The sequence below is a fragment of the Eumetopias jubatus genome, unplaced genomic scaffold (assembly GCF_037043125.1).
Source record: "Eumetopias jubatus isolate StellerSeaLion01/CBP00866 unplaced genomic scaffold, mEumJub1_p1.0 scaffold_1, whole genome shotgun sequence".
NCBI classification, from domain to species: Eukaryota; Metazoa; Chordata; class Mammalia; order Carnivora; family Otariidae; genus Eumetopias; species Eumetopias jubatus.
In genome coordinates, this window is record NW_028274807.1 from 197,361,042 (window position 1) to 197,374,070 (window position 13,029).

The following is a 13,029-nucleotide window of genomic DNA, read 5'->3' on the forward strand; positions in this document are numbered from 1 at the left end:
AGTAGGCCTAACCCCAGGACTGTCCTCCAAGGCTCAGCAGACAGCCTTAAAGAGGGGCAGTCCCCAGTGGCCCGGCCCCTTCACCCCAAGCCAGCTTCAAATGAGAGAGGAATGGGAGGCTCAGAGCAGAGCAGATGGCACTGAGGAGCCTCAGGGCCTTGTTGTGTCCAGCCCAGAAAGTTCTGAGACTGGAGGTCTTAGTGGTCCCAAGACCAAGCATCTCATGCCCCTCCGCAGCCACAGCATCGGACCATACACGGCCCCACCCTCACATCCTGAATCGCCACTTCTGGTAGCCAAACCTCCGAGATGGAGAGCCTCATACTAGACGCTCTGCTCTGAACGAGGGGCCTGTCAGAGATGGGGCAGCAGGGCCGACCGGGTAAGGCTCCTCCCCGCTTCGAGCCCCACCCAGACACCACCAAGGGCCTCCTCTGTGAGGGCTGGGGAGGAGGGAGGACAGTGAGGCCCACCTGGGTCAGCTTCAGCTTGTTCTCCCAGGAGTTGATGCGCTGCTCGAAGGGCTTCTTGTAGGGTGAGAAGGCCATGCTCTGGGTCATGACAATGTGGTCGTCAAGCAGCTGTGAGGCCTCATCCGGGCTCTTGAGGATATAGGTGTCTGTCTCCTTGTACGGCAGCACGTTGAACAGGATGGCTGACCACTCCTTCTCCATCTTGTCCAGTGCCTAGTGCGGGGGGCCAGTCAAGGCTGGGTCCCGGGAGGGAGCTACCACACGTGCTGTACGACCAGCACCGGACAGCAAAGAGCAGGCTCTGACCAGCCACGACCGTGGCCATCTGGCAAATAATCTCCGCTGGTCTGGTCACCAAATCCCCCGTGGGACCTTTTCTGAATTCAAGGTTGGCTGGTACTCACACACGTGCTGCCCAGGTACAGCATATGCACCTGTGTTGGGAGGCAACTAAGGTGCTGGTTAGAAGCTCTGGTCCCAGTTCTAGCCCTTACTGGCTATGTCACCCCAGACAGTTGCTGAACCTCTTTGAGCCTTAATGTATTCATCTGTTACATGAGGGTAATACTATCAGCTCCTTCCTGGGCCAAGAAGTACTTGAAAGGAGTAACTGAGTAATAACAGGGATGGTGAACATTGCGCCAAGCACTTTACATCCACAATTAATCCACCGAGTAGAATCCACCTCAACGCCTGAGCCTGGGGAACAACCCCAGGGGTGGGGCCCAGCAGTGTCCTCCTCTTAGGCCCTGGGGCTGGGTGGGCCTCCTGGTGGCCACCCACCTGCTCAATGGCATACTCCTTGCCAGCCACCTCGGCCACCTTGCTGATGCTCTCAATGTGGTCCTGCAGGTTCATCTCGAGGCAGCGAGTGAAGGTCAGGTTGGCCTTGGGCCTGACATTAATGTTGATCTCATTAGACAGCACCTCCCAGTGCCGGTTCCGCATGCCAGGGTTGCGCAGCCCCTGGATCAGCGGGATGTACGGCTTGAACTCCTCGATGCGGGCCCTGATGTCTAAGGCCACGTCCTGGCAGGCTGCCGGGCAGGACAGGCAGGCATGAGAGGCAGCGAGCATGGGCAGGGAAAAGAGGGGACAGACTGGCTTGGCTGCCTACCTGGTATGTCCTTGAACTGCTTCACACACTTGTGCATGGTCTTGAAGGACTCAATGACATTCTTCTCCAGCTGCTCAGCGTCAATGGCTGACAGGGGGTCATTCATCCAACTCTCAGACCAACGCAGCCAGTCGGAGGCCGTGGTCCAGAGGTCTAGGTAGGGCTGGAACTCCTTCACCATCCTGGAGAGCTTGTCATACTGTAGGGGCAGACGAACCAGGGCTGTCTGGGGACGTTGCCCGGGCTCTCTGCGCACTGCTCCTTCTTGGGCCAGGTCCTCTCCCCCTCGTTCCTGGCTGCCGTCCCTGCTCCTGTCCCCACGAGCCCTGGCCTGGCCTCCCTTCCTCCTGCTGTGCACAGGCTCTGGGGCTCTGAGTGGCTCAGTGAGGCGTTCTGCCTGGTCCCAGCCAGTCTCCTTGCCCTGAGGGCCAGGACTGGGGAGTCCCTCTCTGCAGCCTGCTCAGTCCTACCCGCCAAATGCTGGGGCCCTGCCACCTGGGAGCTGGGTTCAGATATGACCACAAAGGCCACAGGCTCTTCCTCAAGCCCCGGGGCTTTGGGGCCAGCGTGCCCTCAGGAGGCCTACATTGGTGATGGGCAAGCCGAAGATGCGCTCGCGGTTATTATAGAGCATGGCCAGCTGCTGGCAGTCCTTCAGCTGCTTCTTGACCCGCCGCACCTCGTTGGCGATCTCGTGCGCTCGCACAATCTCCACATGGGTGGAGAAGCCAGCTACCACCAGCTGTTGGCCAAGGAGCAAGGGGTCAGAGGCCTCTGGGACCCCAACCGTGTGCATGCAACCCCATACACACCCCATACATGCCCAAGGTCCTCCCAGTTCTCAGGGCACTTTCTTCTCCTGGAGTAAGCAGGTCTCTCGCCCATCACAAGTAGGCTGACTGTCCCAGGGTGACATAGCAAGGTCACAGGGAGACCCAGTGCCCCGAACACTCTGCCCATTTTTTTTTTTGCCCACCGGGGCTTGGAGGACACCATAGAAGAGTTGGGATTCTTTGTAACCCTGAATTTTCTGGAGCTTGCTGCCCAGGCACCCCTCCAGCCATGTGTTCATCCACCCACTAGTCCACCCACCAAACATCCCCACAGCCCCCCCTGCGTGCATGAAGCCAGGCCCGGCCCAGAGCACATGGTGGGGTGTGAGGTATGGCAGAGCCCTGAACCAGCCCCACCTGCAGCCCCTCCAGCTTCTCCTGGAAGTTGCTCTGATCCATGATCTGGATTTTGTGGAACTTCTCCTCATCTTCTACGTGCTGCTGCCGTACCATCTCTATCTGCCCAAGGATCTTAGAAGGCCAGTTGCTGGCAGCCCACCTGGAGGGGGCAGGGGTGGGCATTGGGGGGGAAGGTTACAGGGGAAATTGTGGGGTGGCCCGGTCAGGCAGGGGCACCCAGGGTGAAGAGGAGAATGGGGGAATCCAGGCGGCAGCTGGAACTGGCCAGGGCCGAGCAACCAGGAAGTGGAAGGGAGCTGGAGACAGCCACTGCCACCGTCGGGGTGATGGTGGCCGTCCCTACCCTGTGGCTGTGGTCTGGGAGCTGTGGTGGGCATCCAGCAAGATGCGGGTCCACAGTGCCCAGTGCAGTGATGGGGCAAGGGGGAGAACGGTGTTGGAAATGAGAGAGGTGATGCTGGGTACCCCCTGGAGGGGCCTCACCTCCCATGAGGCAAAGCAACAGCATCTAGTCTGCATTTCCTTGGTGACCAGCCAGGCCACCAGGCCAGCTTCCTTCATACCAGACTGACTCCCTTTGCTGGCTGATGTGGGGGCTCTGTGAAATTCAGGGATTCTGCCTGCATCTGGCCTAGGAATGCTGACCCCGGGGAGGTGCACCCTGAGTATCAGGATGCCCTGGGAAGCCGGTGCCTTGGGGCTCTTGGCAGGGCTCCCAGGGGACAGTGCCAACCTCTTCCAGGCCCCAACATTCTCAAGGCACCCCTGGCCTGTGAGGCAGTGTGGGCAAGGGGTTTCTGGGGGCCTCAGTAAGGCAGTCCGAATCTAAGGCTGTTTCCCACAAGACTCTTGAGCTGGGTGGGGACAAGTGCTGCTCCCCAGGGATCGACCACCAGGCTGGCTTTGCCTTCTCTCTGTGCTCCCAACGATTCCAAAGGGCCCCCACCACAAACAAGGGGATTCCAGGCCCGTGTGAACATTTGTGTGTCAGGCTGACAATAGTATAGAGAACGGAGACAGGGTGAGGGGGCAGCAGGGTCCCTAGACCAAGAGGCTCAAATGATTTCCTTCTGTGCCACCGGCCACTTGGCCTTGGCCCATGTGGAGCCACGGTCGTGGACATCTTGACTGGCACTCCTAGTGCCACCACACAGCCCGTGGCTGCTGGGATATCTGAGAGCCATGTGTCTGAGAGCCACACTCCCACTCACTTGTCGTTGAAGTCCTCTGTGCTGAGGTTGTAAAGGAATTCATCCATGACCTGGTAGTCATCCATGACCTTCACAATCCGCTCCTGCATGGACAGGTAGGTAATGAGAACTGCATGGGCGGGACCCCAAAGTGGTCGAGCGCTAAGGAAAGGCGGCTCTCTTCCAGAGAGGGGAGGATTGGGGTTGGGGAGGGGGCGCAGGGTGGGCCCTGGGCTCAGGGCTCCAAAGGCCATGGCCACCACACCTCCAACCCCCAGCCCTCGTCCCATACTTTCCACCCTCCTGGCCTCCCAGATAGCATGGTTCTGAACCACTACCATGCACCCAGCCTCATAACCTCCCAACCCCCCCATCCTCTGTGTCTACCTCACCTCTAGCCTCCTGGCTCCTAATCTCCCAGCCCCTGCCTGTCCCCGACCCCAGCCCCCAGTCCCCCTTACACCCGCCTCACCTCTAGCCCCACAAGCTTCTCAGGGATGGCCTTCATCCACTCGCGAAGTTCAGCCAGCTCCTCGATGCTGTTGGGCTTCTCATAGATCTTGCGGCTGATGCTGCGAAACTCCTCACAGATCTGGCGGTGGGCGGAGGGCACTAGGGAGGCCGTGTCCCTGTTCCTTCGTGGGGCCTGCTCCTCCCCTTTGGATCCCAGTGTCTCCCCATAGGTAACTGTCCCCAACCCACCACATCCCACAGCCGACTCGCTGGGGAGCTGAGGTCTCCCTAGCTTCCTGGGCCCAGCCAACACGTGCATGGGACTTCTGAGGCCACCCGCACACCCTCGGCTCCATGAAATAGCCCATCTTCAGGAGAGGTTCCCAGGTCTTTCCAAGTCTAGGAAAAGAGGTAGCAGCCCCCATTTCCTGGGACCTTCCATATGGGACGGCTCCCTGCAGATGGGGGGGGGGGTGGTCAAGGCAGGGTGACTTCCAGATCCTTCCATTGGTCTGGGCATCTGCAGACAGCCCTCGCCCTGCCTAGGGACACCTTATTTGTGGGAGCTCACTGTGGAGGCAAGAGTGAGTGCATGTGTTGTTGCAGTCACCAGGTCCGGGTGCTGGGCACTTACATTGTCCACTTCCTTGTGCAGGTGTTTGGCCAGGATGTCGAGCATGGAAGTGGCCAGGGCCTTGCGCTTCTTGGACAGGCTCTGCTTGACGTTGTCGATGTTGATGTAGAAGGGCCCAATAATGATACTGCTGGGCAGTGAGTTGTCCAGAATCTCTTTTTCCTGCAGGTGGGTGAGCACCACCTCTCGTACTTCTGAGGCCGACGGGCAGTGCGTCTGGTAGGCTCTGTGGACAGTGGGCACACACGAGGGGCAGAGGGTGGTAAGTGGGTGGCTGGGGGTCACACCGATACCCAGACGCCCTCAGATGTATGCACGCACTTGAGGAAGGTGGGAATGTCATTGTTATTCAGCTCCAAATACTTTTGGTATTCCCTGGCATAAGCCTGCAGTGGGATCATGGCCTTGCGCACAGCATTGGCAATGACAGTCCGCAGCTCCTCCACCAACGGCTCGTGGAGCCCCACGGACTCCAGCAGGGGGTCACCGCTGATAAAGATGTCCTCCATCACCAGCTGCGGAGCCAAAGGCAGGGGCGGAGAGCTGGATGAGCCTCGGGGCAGGTGGGCAGAGGGGTTGGGGATGGGATCCGAAGCCTGAGTGGGCAGCAGTGTGGCCAGTCACAGACAGCGTGGTGAGGGTAGGGGTGAGGGTTTGCTGTGGTGTCTCTGAGAGCAGGCTGTGGACTAATACAGGGCTGGAAGCCCCGGGAGCCCTACCCAGGGGCGGCATCTTCCTCTGCCTGGACCTGACTCAGTCCAGTGCCCAGGAAAGGAGCAGACAGGGCCACCAGATCACTGATAGCTCTGGCTAACCAGTAAGGAAGACAAGAGGGGCCTGGAGTTCCAGAAGCTCTTGGGCGGGGAGGAGTGAGATGTAACCAGGTGTGTGATGAGTGGGGATTTCTGACAAGGGGTCCCAAGTGTGGAGCTCAGTCCGCCTCCACATCTTAGCTGAAGAGAGAAGCCAGGAGCTGGGTGGGATCAAGAGGGTAGAATCTGGGCCAGAACAGCTGTGGCAGAGGTGGGTGAATGAGCCAGTTCGAATCGCAGTTCTGAGTCGCTTTGTGCCCTTATGGGGCACAACAAGATGGGGACACTAATGGTTCCCAGCACAGCTCGTGGTGAGGATTAAGTGAGCTGTTCAAGAACTGAAGGTCTGAGCACACTGACAGCCAGGTGGGAGGCCTGAAATAAAATTGAACTGCTTTAATACAGTTGGCCTGTGCCTCAGTAGCCATGAGCAGCCAGGCCAGCAGGTGCCCTGGGCCTTGAACTGCGGCCATACCTTCTCCAGTTGGGGCACCGCATGCGTGGCCAGGATGCCCTTGTCAAAGAGGTTGAGCAGAGATGTCTCGAAATGCTCCAGTGGCGTGCTATAGTGCACCCCCGAGCTATCCAGCACCAGGTCCACAATGAAGAGGGGATTTTTCCGGGGCCTGTGGGGCAATAGTCGGGCTGACTGTGGGCAGGGGCCCAAGGAGGCCTGTGTGCAGCAGATCCAGCCCTCTGCCCTTCCTGCCAGCACAATGGCTCTTGAGCTTCTCCATGCATAAGAATTGCCTCCTCCCTCCTTCTAGAAACCTCTAAGTTAACAGAAAAACACGCACCAGCCAAATATTACTCCATCCCTGCCACTTGCCCAGAGGTCCACAGGTACCAGGGAGAGGGAAGACCACCAGGCAGTCCTGAGGTCATCAGGGCAGGTCAGCCAGACCCTGGGTCCTTGCGGCATCCACGCTTTCCCCAAGAGGCCACCATCCTTGACTTGAGATGCCCACGACATGCCAACAACCCTCAAGCCTACATACCAGCCAGGCCTCCCTGCTGCACTCTGGATTGCCACCCACCACCCACCTGGGCCTTTAATGGGCATCTCAAACATTGTGTCCCCGGGTCCCGCCAGCTCCCCTCAGGGCTCGGTGCTAGGGGTGGACCCCAGGAGTCAGCTTGTCTCCTCCCCTCCTCTCCTCCCCCTGTACATCCTCCTACAGCCAGGCCCATAGCACTGCCACCTGGGCACAGCCCCAAATCTGCACCCCCCCAAGTCCCAGCCATGTCACCCCTTGTCTAGACAATGGCAGGAAACTTGGTCTGACTTGTCTTCTGCCCTTCATCAAGGGCACTTGTCCCCACAAACCCAGAGCATTGTTTAATCGGATTATAACTCCCCTCTGATGGCTTCTGACCACACTTAGAATAAATCTAGCCCCCAACCATGACCCCGGGAGACTCTGTGATCTGGCCTGTCCCTGTGACCTCTCCCACATCATCCTGACCAGCCCTCCCCACTCCAGCCATAGCAGCCAGCCCTGCTCTCCTTGACCGCCCCGCGGGCTTCCTCCCTTCTGAGCCCCTGCATGTGCTGGGCCTTCCAACTGGTGCCTCTCCTTTACCTCTCCTTGACCACTTTCCTCTCAGTCTCAGGTCTTGACTCAGATGACCCTGACCCCTTGGCAGAGGCTCCTGCCCCACCCAGGGTCTGTCACAGCCCCTGCCAAGATTGGCAGTGACTGTCTATTGATTCATTGGCTTGCTGTCTGTCCCCCATGAGAGCAGGAGTCAGGCCTCTCTGGTTCCCCTAGAACGCCACCAGGTTCATGGCAAGTGCTCAAAGAATATTTCTTTTGACTGAGTAACTCAGGGACTGACAGAGAAAATGAAGGTCACCCAGAGATGTGCAAGTCGGAGCCGGTGGAACATTCCCTGGCCACTAGCACCAGGGCCGGGCTCTCCCTGCCATCCAGGACCTGGCAGTGCTGGGCACCCTGGTCCCGGCTGCCCCGCTCCCCTCACCCCTGCCAGCCTGGCCACTGGGGCCTAGCAAGGAGGAGTGGTGGCGTCACCCAGCGCCTGCGCTTGGCCGGCCCCACCTGTAGGGGCTGTTGATGAGGTCCTTGCCCCAGACCATGTCCTCAGGGCAGTCCAGCACGCTGCAGCAAGCATCGCTGATGAACTGCGAGAAGCTGGCCAGCGAGTCCTGCACCAGGAAGCGCAGCGTGTCCTGAAGCATGTACTTGAGCAGCTCCATCAGCTTGCGCAGCTTTGACATGAGGTATACCTCCCAGTTGGTTTCGTAGAGATTGTACCAGCCCTTGCTCATGTCACGCAGGCTGCTCCGCATGGCCACCTTGAGCGTGCTGATCCAGCTGTCCTTTAGGAACATCTGCACCTGGAGTGGCGGTGGGTGGCATCAGGCAGCACCCCTCCCCCAGGAACCTGCTGCCCACACTCAGGGACCCCAGGCATCAGGGTGCTGGGGCAGCCTCAGAACCCAGATGACCGGGGAAGGTTCTCCCCCCACCCCAACTGACTGCCAAACCCTACCAGCCAACACCCTCCTGTGACCCTAGGGACTGGGGCTCCTATGGGGGAAGGAGGGGGGAGGGGCAGCAGAAGCAAGAATTTCCCTCCAGCTAAGGGAGAGACAGAGAAACTGAGACACAGGGCATGAGCGGAGACAGACACAGAACAAAGCAGGACAGGGAGCTTTTCTCCTGGGCCATCTGGTGATGGTCTCCCACAAGGCTGCACCCTTCTTCCCTCACACCCCCATCCTTAGCGGGTATGTGGAGTTCCTGCTCCCCAGGGTTGTGACTGGAAAGGGACTGGAAAGGGAGCCTACTCTGGGTCTCCTTTCCTCTCTGAGATGAGCCACCCCCCTGGGCAACCCCCGGCCTCCCACAAAGTCTAGGTTTTAAGGAGAACAGGGGCTCATGGCCTCACTGCTGGCCAGTCAGTTCCAAGGCTCTGGCCTGCATGTGGCCCTCCAAGCCCCGGATGCCCACGTACCTGCGAGAAGGTCTGGGACTGAATCTGCTCGAACTCTTCCAGGCGGCTGTACTTGGAGAGGTTTGAGTGGAACAGGGACATGGCGGTCACCTTGTTACACTCAGCCCGCACCTTGCTGAGGGCCATGATGACCTCTGGCCGTGTAAGCAGGGACACAAAGGTGAAGTCTTCCTTCTGCTCTTGGAAAGGGTACTCGGGGACACTCACCAGCCCTGCAGGGGTGGAGGCAGAGGGCCAGTGTCAGATTGGCCTGGGACACACCAGGGTTTAGGATGGATCTACAGGGTGGTGACGGAGAGATACAACTCGTGTCTCCTCCCTAAGAGACAGCCACATTCCCCAGGACCCCTCTCTTCCCAAGGCTTGCAAGCGTGGCCCCGTAGCTTCGCAGTGAGCTTCCCACTCTGGGGTGAGTAAATGGATCCCCTCCAGGCCCCTCTGGGCCACTAACCCCTTTGAAGTGGATGAGAACCACAGACCCTCTCCCCCTTCACTCCTGCCCACTCTGCACAGAACCCAGCACCAAGCAAGGGAGATGTGGGCACCAGGACTCTCGGAGTGCCCCCTGTCTACGCCCGACCCCAGCTTCCTGGACCCCTCACACGCATAGCAGCTCAGTCCAGGAAACAAAATCCCCAGGCATCGGGGAAGTCAAAGCAAGGAGGGTTTGGGGGAACTGCTGTCCTACTCGGAGACACAGTCTGCCAGGGGTCAAATGCGCCACAGCAATGCCACCTGCTCTTGCTGCCCTATGTCCCTCAGACCATCAGAGCCCTTCCATCACTTCTGAGCAGTTGTTGTCCTTGAACACATTACCTGCTTCCTTCTGTGCTTCTCAGACTACTGGATTTTATTTATTTATTTACTTACTTACTTATTTTAAGAGGGGCAAAGGGAGAGGGAGAGAGAGAATCTTAAGCAGACCCCATGCCCGTGGAGCCAGATGTGGGGCTGGATTCACGACTTTGAGATCATGACCTGAGCTGAGATCCAGAATCAGACGCTCAACCGACTGTGCCACCCAGGTGCCCCAAGACTCCTGTTATGTGTTGTTGTTTTTTTTAAGATTTTATTTATTTATTTGAGAGAGTGCAAGGGAGCAAGAGAGTGAGCGAAAGAGCAAGCGAGGTGAAGAGCAGAGGGAGAAGGAGGCTCTCCGCTGAGCAGGGAGCACGACATGGGGCTTGATCCAAGGACCCCAGGATCAAGACCTGAGCCGAAGGCAGCTGCTTAACCGACTGAGCCACCCAGGTGCCCCAAGACTCCTGGTTTTTAAAAAAGCCTTCATGGACCACCCCCCCTCCCCACCCTGCCCCGGCTCCCTAGGCAGCTGGGGAAGCAGCAGGGTGAGTGCTGGGAGTGTTAGGTTTATGGACCACCTTACAGGGAGGGTGGGAGGGCTCCGGCTGGGGGGGGTGGCCACGGGGACCACCTTTGTCCAGCTGCCCTCACCTTGCCTGGGCACCTTCTCCTCCTCCTTCTCAGGCAGGGTCACGTAGGAGAACGTGTCAGGCTTGGATGAGACAATCTGGTCAAAGTTGATTTTGTTCATGCTGCGCTCATAGTCCAGGTTCACCTCTCTGGAGAGACTGCTGAGGTGCTCCAGAACCCTGCGAATAGGGAAGGGGGACAGGGAAGTCAGGGGGCTCCGCACACCCTGTCACCCCCATGCTATGGGCTGGCTGGGGCCCACTCTGCTCTGGCATTGACCTGTGTTTGGGGATTCCCCTCCAGATTCACAGGCACACCTCCCACCTGGCCCCCAGCCACCAACCTCCATCACCCTTGTCCCCTGCCTTTTAAGTGTCACACCCTCCTCTCCCATCACACCAGTCCAAGTCTGCCTGTTTTGCTTCTCATTTCTCAGTGTCATCCCAGCAGGGCACCATCCCTGCCTGGTCCCCTCACTTCCACCCCTGCCCATTCCAATCTACTCGCCACAAAACTCAAGTCTGAGCACATCTTTCTCTTGCTAAAAATCCACCCTGGGCCCCTGCATCCTAGGACAAAGCCAAACCTCTTCCTGGGACAAGCCCTTCCCTCTCCTCCTCTCTGGTCACCTTCCTGTCCCCACCCCCACCCCAGCTCCAGCCACAGGCAGCCCCTCTGGGTTCCTGGAGGCACTCTGAGCTCTCACCTCATGGCCTTTGCATATACTGTTCCTTCTGGTGGCCACACTCTGGTTGATCCAGCCCCTACTGCTGCTGGACCAGCCCAGGCTCCTCCCTTGGAGTTTCTAACCCAGGCATGCTTTGCCCCCTCTGGATGAGGGCAGCCTCATTTGTGCCCCAAAGTTCTTCCCCTGTCTCAATGATCCTGACCCCCTGAGGGCATTTTTTTTCATTCATGCACTGTTGTTCCCCCAGCCGGAATCCTCTTCACCCCTTACATTTTCCGGGACTTAGATCAAATGTTACCACCCAGTGAGGCCTTCTCTCGACAGGAGAGCCCCTCCATGACATCTCTATCCCCTTGTCTTGCTTTGTCTCCACAGTACCTATCAAAACCCTGAATCACCTTGTTTTCTCATGGTGTCTCTCCCTGGCCAGACTGAAAGCCCAGGACGGCAGGCCCTTTGTGGGGTACGTTTGCTGCCCCGCCCCTGTGCCTGGCACAAGAGGGAGACGTGCCTGCCTGCCTGACATCCACTTCCGCCTCATTGCACCTCACTGTTGTTCTAGGACTCTCTCCTTTCTCACTTGACTTAGGGGAAGCTGACATGTCCCAGCTCTGGGGTCATCTCACCTAAGCCGGTGGAGCTTGATCAGACTGTTAATTGGCTTAGGAGTGGGAACATGATCCAGTTATAATCAACAACTGCAGAGCTATAAAATCAAGCCCCCTTGTCCCATCTTCCTCAGGACAAGTTCTGGGGTGTTGTTCATGCTCCAGAGCTCGCTGTGAGATCTGAGGCCCTACGTCTCCTAAAACAGAATGTCTGCCCAGCTGTTCCTTCCATTATATCCTGCTGCCTTCGCTCCCTTAGATCTCCTGGGAGGACTCCATCAATACATCAGTTGTACAAGAATCCCCCCAAACAGGCCCGGCTTCGAGGGAATCCAATCTAGGGCAGGACCCACAGGACTCTGGACTTTGTGCTTCTGAAACTGTTGCTGCCATTTGCCTGGGGATGAAGCTAGCACCCGCTGGGGACAGAGCCCTGACGCACTGAGCCTGGCACCCCCTGTGTCTGATTTCTAGTTATCAGTAAAGCAGGGCATTTTCCTGCTGTCTAAGCCAATCTGAGCCCGGCGTATTTGTTATAAACAGCCCAAAACATTCTCAGGAATATAAAACCCGAGAAATGGCATTCTGGACAACCAAGGTAATGGTGGCCACATGAATGCCAACCTCCCCACATGCTCTCAAAAGACAGAAGGAAAGAGAAGAAAAAAATAGAAAAGCCAGGACAAATAACACTACCAACACCCATACTGTTAGCATACCCAGCATATAGAAAACGCCCAAACTTCACATTATCTTTAAGTAGAAAAATAACTGTCAGTCCCCAGGGAGCTGCAGCTCACCCTCCTGCTGCCAGCCTGCATGGAAGATGGGGGTAGTCTGGGGGAAATGGTGCAGAAGAGGGGTAGCCCCAAGCTTGGTCTGAAGTCCTGCCAGAAAGAGAAAGTCCACCCCAACTGCAAAAACACTGACCATGAGTCCCGGAGAATCAGAGCACTTAGGACAAGGAAGGGACTTCCGTGCATCCATTCAAGGTAGCATTCTTTGGGAAAGGCATCCTGACGTAGGAAGGGGAAGGTAAAAGAAAAGGAGGACTTTAGAGATTGAAGGGTGATAGGAAAGGAAGCAAAAGTAAAAAATTAGAGTCCTGCAAGGTAAGAGACAACAACTTGGGAGGACAATCCCTCTCCCCACACACACACACACACACACACACACACACACACACACACACACACGAAGGGTGATAGGAAAGGAAGCAAAAGTAAAAAATTAGAGTCCTGCAAGGTAAGAGACAACAACTTGGGAGGACAATCCCTCTCCCCACACACACACACACACACACACACACACACACACACACACAGCCATCCACTTAGAAAAAGAAAAAAACTGGTTTAAGAGACAACAACTTGGGAGGACAATCCCTCTCCCCAACACACACACACACACACACACACACACACACACACACACACACACACAGCCATCCA

At 57.4% G+C, this 13,029-nt stretch overlaps 1 protein-coding gene across 1 annotated transcript in view; it reads right to left on the minus strand.

Annotated features, from left to right (window-relative positions):
* The window catches only part of DNAH1 (dynein axonemal heavy chain 1), a 73,534-nt gene that overhangs the window by 39,834 nt on the left and 20,671 nt on the right, over nucleotides 1–13,029 (minus strand). The window contains exons 8-20 of the mRNA XM_028124520.2: nucleotides 10,304–10,461; nucleotides 8,852–9,063; nucleotides 7,933–8,231; nucleotides 6,348–6,498; nucleotides 5,382–5,575; nucleotides 5,061–5,286; nucleotides 4,446–4,565; nucleotides 3,995–4,077; nucleotides 2,781–2,922; nucleotides 2,177–2,332; nucleotides 1,591–1,789; nucleotides 1,257–1,510; nucleotides 474–686 (exon numbers count right to left, since the gene is read on the minus strand). Of these exons, the coding sequence (XP_027980321.1) occupies nucleotides 474–686; nucleotides 1,257–1,510; nucleotides 1,591–1,789; nucleotides 2,177–2,332; nucleotides 2,781–2,922; nucleotides 3,995–4,077; nucleotides 4,446–4,565; nucleotides 5,061–5,286; nucleotides 5,382–5,575; nucleotides 6,348–6,498; nucleotides 7,933–8,231; nucleotides 8,852–9,063; nucleotides 10,304–10,461 (2,407 nt within the window). The remainder of the gene's footprint in view (nucleotides 1–473; nucleotides 687–1,256; nucleotides 1,511–1,590; nucleotides 1,790–2,176; nucleotides 2,333–2,780; nucleotides 2,923–3,994; nucleotides 4,078–4,445; nucleotides 4,566–5,060; nucleotides 5,287–5,381; nucleotides 5,576–6,347; nucleotides 6,499–7,932; nucleotides 8,232–8,851; nucleotides 9,064–10,303; nucleotides 10,462–13,029) is intronic.